We start from the raw sequence: 9,048 nt of genomic DNA on the forward strand, positions 1-9,048 counted from the left end.
TCCGCATCTCTAGCTCCGAATCCAACAGCGTGCCCTAATACCCCCTCATGTCTCATGGCGTCCAAGTCCAACGAGGAAAAATGTGGTGGATACTGCTGTGTGCCAGAGCTAGAACCACCTACCTCCAATGCAGGCCCAGTCGCTCCAATATCATCAGCGCTGTCATCGTCAATCATATCCGGCTCGACGTCATCCTCCTCTTCATCAACCAAAAAACCGTCTCCTACGCCAACAGGTGCAACTCCCACTAAAGCGTTCGGCAAATTTTCCCTTTCCACTACCTCCTCGCCTTCGGTGCCATTGAGGTCAACAGCAAAAGACGGGGAGGCGACATGTTGGACCACTGGTTCGTACACAGGGATGGACGAGGAAGCAACGGCAGGCCGGGAACTAGAACCTGCTGGATTCGCTAACGTGTTCGTATTCCTGTTCGAACCGCCGGAGCTGGATACAACATCAACCAGCCGTGCCAACAACTCCGGTGTCCTCACCTCCGGAAACTGCCGCCGACAAAGAAACATTACTTGCAAGTCCACATCATTATTAATCGTGAAGCAATCATACTTCACGGTATTCTGTAGCACCGTGACTGGAATGCGATAGAAAAACTTCTTTACCCGCTTCGCACCATCCAGACCGAGCTTCATTAGTACAGCGCTAACAAGGTCATCATAACTCGTCGTAGATGTTACGACAATACATAGAGGATTCTTATCTGTGAACTTTACTCCGGAACGAGTTTTTCTATTAACAGATCCTCTGTGGTGCACCAAAACCACAAAACTCTCCTCACTAGCCATCTTACTCCCTCTAATGAGACTAACTCACGTTTGGAACCATATATATACAGCTCAGTCTCACACTAATTCGAACCGGTCTGGTTCGAACTAGGATTTGTGTAATTCGAACCAGCCCGGTTCGAATTACACAGAAACCGTCTCTCTCTATAATTCGAACCAGCTTGGTTCGAATTACGTTCATTCTTAATTCGAACCAAGCTGGTTCGATTTATTACCAACCAACAAAACCTAATTCGAACTCACCTGGTTCGATTTACTAACAATTAGAGTTCGAACCAACCTGGTTCGAATTATATAAAAATACGATCTGGCTTATTGCTGAAACGATTTTTACTTTGGCGTATTTACGTAATTTTTTGAGCCAATTGGCTTATTATGGTTTTTTACCCTGATATTTATTAAAAATTAATTCGCATCAAAATTTAAGATTTAATTAGAGTGAGACCAGTGTCATTTGCAGATTTATAAATTAATTATACTGTTTTGCAAAATATTTTTTTTAATTTATTTATTTATAAAAAACATAGATTTTTTACCAATAGTGTTATATAACATGAATGTTTGACCATCTCAAAAAATATAGTCACGTTCATACATTTATTCAATTGGGATTTTATACATGACTTTTGTATTTAACAACTATCAATGGATGAATAAAGCGGTTCATGCTTTAAAGATGCTATATAAAATATAAATCAATTATTTTAAATAAAATATAATTTGCAAGACATACCAATAGTATGAAATAGTTGTTCAAATAATAATAAATAGATAAAATATGATCTCAACATATAAATATTCAATAACCAAAGTTCCTTGATAACCTAAATCGGTGTATCTTCGTATCTAATTATTTATTATATAATCCAAACAAAAATAGTTAAAAAGTGTGTATGATTTTTTAGATTGTAAAACATTATAATCAATTATTTTACTTAACAATCATTGACCAAGTAATAATTAGAATAGAGAAAGCATATTGCTTTCACTATTTCAATGGATTTTGTCAAAAACACAATTACATGTTTTAAGGATTTAAGAAATGGTGAAAACTCAACATAAAAAATCTTTTGCTTTTAGAAATATGTATATGTAAAAGAAAGAAGAAAGAAAAATAAAGAATACTGACACATCAAATAAAAAAGAAAATAAAAAAAAAGAAAAATAAAGAAACTAAAAGAAATACCAAAAAGTTAAGAATTGAACAAACTATGTATTTTTTTTGTTCAATTTTATATCACTGTCAAAAAAATATTATCATTTAACTATGCTAAAAACATTCATTAATAATACTTCAACATAATTAAAATTCTATAAAATTTATATCTTCTGAGAATTTATGTGTGCAAATTGATTGAAATTGGTATCATGTATGATTATGTTTGTGAAACATTAATCATAAATGAATATAAATTCTCTCATTTATATTTTTTCTGTTATTGAATTCATTAACTTTTTTTCGTCCATTTATTATTAAGAGTAAAAAAGATGCAAGTTAAAAATATTTATCGGTTTAAATATCAATATAATAAAAAAGATTGAGATAAAAAAATTTTCTTATACTAAATAAATTAATTCTTTTAATAAATACATGTATTAATGTTTTTGTATACAAACTATACATAAATATAATAAAGTAAATTAACTATAAGATTTGTGTGTAATCCAAACCATATATTAAGGGTCTAATAATATAATTAAATATCATTTAGTTAGTATTCGTACATTGTATGATTATAATATAAATTATATTTTTATTAAAATTTTAATTTTTTTAATTGTATTACAATAACAGAGTATAATAATATTTATTTAAATATATAAACATAATATCTTTTATATTTATTCACTAAAATGAACTAAAAAATTAACAAGATTATTTTGGTTTCTAAAAACAGAAGATGGAATAATCTTATATATTATACAATAAATTTTTTATTTTTTATATAGAAAATCTTTTTAAATTAAAAGTAACGATTATTATCAGTAAATTTTTATAATAGAACAGTATTTGGCCCGGACGTAGCCGGGTTTTACACTAGTAATACTAAAGATAAATCCAAAATGGCATTACCCCATTGCCTTAGTACCTTACCCACCCCACCATGAGCATCCCCCATTTCTCGGTAACCCTCCAAAAAAGAAAAGAGTATATGAGTAGGAAGACAAGAACAGGAAGGTGAGGACAAAATCGTCAGTCACAGGAAAAAGAATTGAAGAGCATTCATTTCTCTGCTTGTCATCTTCGAAAACCATCAAAAACAGGTGCACCCCCCTAACCCCCTTTCACCTTTACTTCACCTCCCCCTACTCCTCCTTAACCATAAACCCAAACCCCAAATTCCTTCATTTAATCACAACAATTTCCATCTCTCTCTCTCTCATCCTAACTTTTCTATATATATAATAGGGTACACCAACACACCCCCTTATTCAACTGTTTTCGCCATGAAGCGTCCGATCTCCCGCGACGGCGACGGCAACGGCGACCTCCTCAAGATGAAGAAGGTTAAGGTGGACGGCGATGCCGACGCCGAAGAGAATTGTGTCCTCCGGGGGATGCGGTATTTCGATGACAACGTGCTGTTCGAGGTGCTGAAGCACGCGGACGCGAGGACGCTGGCTATGGCCAGCTGCGTTAACAAGCAGTGGCACAAAACTGCACAGGATGAGAGGCTTTGGGAGCTGATCTGCACCAAACAGTGGGCAAACACCGGCTGCGGCGAGGAACAGCTCCGATCCGTCGTCCTTGCCCTAGGCGGTTTCCGTCGTCTCCACTCCCTTTACCTAAGGCCTCTCTCTAAGCCATACTCTTCTTCATCGTCATCGTCATCGTCATCTCCCACTCCCTCCTCCGTTTGGGGTCCCATCTCTCAGGCGCCTGTGGCTCCTCGGCCGAAGCCCCTGCCTCCTCGTTTGGGTAAAGACGCCGTACACCTCTCCCTCTCCCTTTTATCCATTCGCTTCTACGAGAAGATGTCTAATTTCAACAACCGAACCAGATGAATCTTTTTTATTCTCTTCTCTCCCACGTCTAATGGACCTTCTTCTTCTTCCCTTATTGTTATGTCTTGAGAATATTTTTATTTATTTCTTTCTCTTAACTAAATGTGACGCAAATTTTGTATTTCAGTATTGCTAGATCTTGTTTCTTATTTGTAAATTGAGGAGAAGAAAATGCTTCATCAAGTATTGTATTATATGTACTTTGAATTCGATGAATATAAAAGTAAAAGCGATCTAATTATTATTATTATTATTATTATTATTATTATATATGACTGTTGGTGTTGTTGGATCTAATGAGATGGGTGGTGGTGGTGGGTGAGGGAAGACCGAAAGATGAAGAAGTTGCCGGGGGCAGAAGGGTGGGATTGGGGAATAGTGAGTGATGAGGGGTTGTCTTTTCCGAAAGGCCACAACCAGACACAAACAAATAAAAGGTGTCTTAGTTGTCTTGTACTGCCACATATGCTTTTCTGGCATCTTTGGTTTCCCTAATTGCTAAACGACAACACACATGGCTTTTCCTTTGCCTTCTGCTTTCAACCACAGGCCAAATTCCTAATAATGCCACCATTTTTTGTCCTCGCACCGTTTATTGCTATTCCTTCTTCCATATGCTTAACATTGTTTACCCACTCTATCAACTGCCACCAATTTACCCTTTTCAATCAATACTATTTTCATGCATTATTCTCTGTTACCAATAAATTAATTAGTCATTCTTATTTTTCAACATACATAAAATATTCCTTTTTCTTTAGTTTCAACTTTTAAACATTAAAAACTCTTTCACATCATAGTTTGAGCTTAAATAAGTAATATTTTTTATGGTGCTTACCAAGAAAATCAACATAACATAATGTCCTTATGTGTCAATTGTTGATTGAAGGCAATTTTTTTTAAATGAAAAAAGAAAAGAATGATTAAATTAAAGTAATATAATAAAGATTTTATTATAATAGTTTATTATAATAATAAAAATTTTGAGAAATTTTTTAAATAAATAAATTAAATATTTTATTTATCAAAAATATTATTATAAGAATATTTATTAATTAATGTAATATTATTTATTATATTTATATTAAAAACAAGATATATATATATATATATATATATTGTTTACACTATAAATAAAATAATATAAATAAAATATTAAAAAAGTCTATTAATGTCTAAAATAATAATAATAAGTATAAAATTGTTAAAACATAAACTTAGATAGTTATGTAAATCGATTTTATTTTTTAAAATAATCTAAAATAAACTAAAAAAACTTAATATGTATCTCCTTTACATCCTAAGTATGATAAAAAAAAAGGCTCTACGAAGAATTAATATTTGGCTCTAAACTATATATTGATCTTGTATAATTTTTTTAGCGTTGTTATTTGTACAGATGTAAAATGAGTTCTCGTTTTATTTTTTTATTATAAAAAATAATTGAACTTAAATAATTTAATTAATCATTATAAATTTTAATATAAAAAATTTAAGCATTGATAATTTAATTCATAAAATATATAAATTAATTTTATATTCATTAAAATTAAATTTGATAAAATTATTAAAATGATATATAAATAATTTTATTGAATAATTTTTAATTTTATTAAATTAATACAATTTTAATAAATAACAATTTATTTCTTTTTTATTCGTGATGGTATTATAGATACAGCAATCCTAACCCGACTAAAATTCTTGCCTGTGACATTTAATTTAATTTTTTTTAGGATGTAAATGAGATATGTATTAAATGTTTTTTAGTCAATTTTATTTAAAATATAAATGAGATATTTATATATCTATTTAATTTTTATGATAGACTATTGGATAACTAAAAAGACAGTATTTATAGTTTATTTTAGATTATTTAAAAAATAAAATTGATTTACATAACTCATCTAAGTTTATATTTTAACAATTTTATAATAAAAAATATTAAATATTTATTATTTTAATTAATTTTATACTTATTATTATTATTTCACACATTAATAGACTTTTTTAATATTTTGTTTATATTATTTTATTTATAGTGTAAATAAAATATATGTATATATATCTTATTTTTAATATAAATGGAATAAATAATATTACATTAATTAATAAATATTCTTATAAATATATTTTGATAAATAAAATATTTAATTTATTAATTTAAAAAAATTTCAAAATTTTTATTATTATAGTAAACTATTATAATAAAATTTTTATTATATTACTTTAATTTAATCTTTCTTTTCTCTTTTTTATTTAAAAGAAAAACAGCTTCCAATTAACAATTAACACATAAAGACAGTATGTAATGTTGATTTTTTTGGTAAATACCATAGAATCTCCCTAAATTAATTAGTCATTCTTATTTTTCAACATACATAAAATATTCCTTTTCCTTTAGTTTCAACTTTTAAACATTAAAAACTCTTTCACATCATAGTTTGAGCTTAAATAAGTAATATTTCGTTCAAACCACGGATTAAGTTTTCACAATCACAAATTAAATATGGTAACGTTCGCAAATAGTATGGGAAATAACATAGGTTCTTTAGGGTGTAACATAGGTTCAAAAATTAAAAATATAAAAAATTATTTTATCCTTTAAGTATTAAATTATTAATACCAAGGAAAAATGTTTGCAGATTAGAATAGGTGATAGAGATTTGGCCCTAGTCTAATTATCCACAGTGATAGTTGTACTCGTTATATAGAATTCACCTTCCTAATATATAAATCAGTTTAACTAAAATTATAAAGCAGCTCTACTTATCCTACTAAATCATTTTTACTAATAACAATTTACATAACGACGTCTAGTAAATCAGTTTAACTTAAAATAATTTATTAAAATATAATACTAAATCGATTTAACTTAGATTAATGTTTATAAGAATATTTCTATAACGAAAGTCAAAACAAGATAATTAGATAATATTTAACGTGAAATATTTAATATAATGATTTACCTTTATTCTCTGTTTATCAAAAATTAATAAGCGATTCTTATTTTTCAGCATACATAAATTATTGAGCTTTTTTTTGAAACACGTGTACACTAATCGTCTTTTTTTTTTTGAAAAATAATAATAAATAAAATAGAGTTGTAAGAGCAAATGCTTAATTAATCCCAATGCTGTAGGCTCCTACAAATAAACATCTAATGCTCGAATATTTTTTTTTTCATTTCTTTTCTTAAGAAAAAATTTCAATGCTATAATAAGAACGTTATCTTTATACAACTGTTTGATTCAAATAAGATTCGTTAAAATTCAAAATATTTAGGCGATTGGGCTCATTTATTTTCTCTCTATAACAAGATGTCTAAGATTTATATTCAAAATAATAAAAACAAAAAACCATTTTTTCCTTTTATAATGATATTCAAATTCCTAACACAATAACACTTAGAAATAACTGGGCTAACTATTTAACTAATTCAAATTCATTTTATTTATAATTTAAGGCAGCGACATTTTTTGGGTAAAAGAAAAGGGCCTGAGCCCAAAAAGAAAATAAAAACGAAGAAACACTAAAGAGGATCAATATTTGTCATTCATGTACTATCATCAAAAAGCAACTGATTTAGTTCATGATATGGAGAATCTAAAAATCTGAGTGCAAGAACTCTATCTCCCAAGGCCTTTTCTTGATCATGTTAATCTCCCTTATCACAAGGATTATGGTAAGTTGTTTTCCTCTTATCATTGAGCATGTTAAAAATTTTTAATGACTAATTACATCTTTTTCTTTTTGTATAGTACTCTCAGCCCGACAAATAAAAAACTAATCCGTTCTATATCTGAATTTTATTTAAAAGTTTGTCATTAGCCAATGAATTACTGCATGCCCAAGACGGATCTAAGTTTCGAACCACAGTACTTAGGGCTAGTGAGTTGCTTTTTTTTGTCAGGGTGTCGTTTTTTCTTTATGTTAGTTAGTTTTTGTTCAACTATGGGCTTTAGTAATGTTTTTGCTTAACCTACATATATTACCTATGGGCCTATTGGGTCGTAATCTTCGGCCCATAAAGCAAATAACCACATCCACATAGCCATCGTGGTCGACATCATCACCTCCATAATCTCTCTCTCTCTCTCTCTCTCTCTCTCTCTCTCTCTCTCTCTCTCTCTCTCTCTCTCTCTCTCTCTCTCTCTCTCTCTCTCTCTCTCTCTCTCTCTCTCTCTCTCTCTTGCAGAACAAAAATGGCGCAGTGCATAACCAACACATTCCTCCACCCAAAACCCTTCCATCCTCTCCCATCCAAAACAAAACCCGTAATTGCCTTCTCTTTCTTGTTTCGATGTTAGTTATTTGTTTCTTATTTCTGTTAATTAGTTATTTCTCTGTTTGTTAGGTGGGAAATTGTAGGGTAGGGGTGACGTGCAGGAAGAAGGATATACACCCGCAGTACCACGAGGATGCTAAAGTGTACTGCAACGGGAAACTCGTGATGACTACCGATGGGACCCAGAAGGAGTACGTGGTTGACGTTTGGTCAGGTAACCACCCCTTTTACCTGGGTAGCCGGTCAGCGGTTATGGTTGACGATGACCAAGTTGAGAAGTTTAGGAAGAAGTTCAGTGAACTCACTGAAATTATGGAGATTCCGGTACTCAAGGGTGAAATCGTAATTCCCTCCAGGCGCAGGGGTATTCAGAAAGGTGGCAAGAAGAAGTAGAAGAATTAATTAGATCCAACACACTTCCCAATTTGGTTTGATTCCTATCTATCTATGTAGCTTCTTATGAATTATTGATTCTTCTTGTTGTTTATAGAAGGGGAAAAAATAGAAAATGTCCGTGTGGTGTTTGATACTATGCTTCAATGGTTCATTTGCTAATTTTATTTTTGTTAAAGAATGAGAATGAATGTGATTAATTTGCTTTAGTTATATTTAAGTCTGATACATTTTATTTGTCATTGTTAGATATAGATTTTTCTATGAAATCACTTATCTCAAAAGTGTGATTGCCTTATACTTTTTGCTGGATAAATTTTGAAATAATGTTATGAAACTAATTATACCAAAAATTTAAGCGGCTAGATAGAGATACACGAATGATTATATATCTCTCAGGTGCTCTATGTAGTAATGTATAAGCTGAAATGATATGCTTATTATAATTGTAAGTAAAGGTTTAGTTTTATTATTGAGATTGTATGCATGAGTCAATTTAGTTATTATGAAATTTTGGTGACCAAATTGGATTATAAATTCTTATTTTGAGGACTAAATTGA

At 30.3% G+C, this 9,048-nt stretch overlaps 2 protein-coding genes across 2 annotated transcripts; both read left to right on the forward strand.

Annotated features, from left to right (window-relative positions):
• The first annotated feature begins 2,877 nt into the window (after positions 1-2,877).
• On the forward strand, positions 2,878-4,053 carry LOC112697996 (F-box protein GID2-like). Its single transcript, XM_025751427.3, has 2 exons — positions 2,878-3,065; positions 3,211-4,053. The coding sequence occupies exon 2, from the start codon at positions 3,249-3,251 to the stop codon at positions 3,804-3,806; it is 558 nt and encodes a 185-aa protein (XP_025607212.1). The 5' UTR covers positions 2,878-3,065; positions 3,211-3,248; the 3' UTR covers positions 3,807-4,053.
• Positions 4,054-7,895: 3,842 nt separating this feature from the next.
• On the forward strand, positions 7,896-8,700 carry LOC112698339 (large ribosomal subunit protein bL31c-like). The gene is made up of 2 exons (XM_025751631.3): positions 7,896-8,083; positions 8,164-8,700. The coding sequence occupies exons 1-2, from the start codon at positions 8,012-8,014 to the stop codon at positions 8,485-8,487; spliced, it is 396 nt and encodes a 131-aa protein (XP_025607416.1). The 5' UTR covers positions 7,896-8,011; the 3' UTR covers positions 8,488-8,700.
• Positions 8,701-9,048: the final 348 nt, after the last annotated feature.

The sequence above is a fragment of the Arachis hypogaea genome, chromosome 6 (assembly GCF_003086295.3).
Source record: "Arachis hypogaea cultivar Tifrunner chromosome 6, arahy.Tifrunner.gnm2.J5K5, whole genome shotgun sequence".
NCBI lineage: Eukaryota > Viridiplantae > Streptophyta > Magnoliopsida > Fabales > Fabaceae > Arachis > Arachis hypogaea.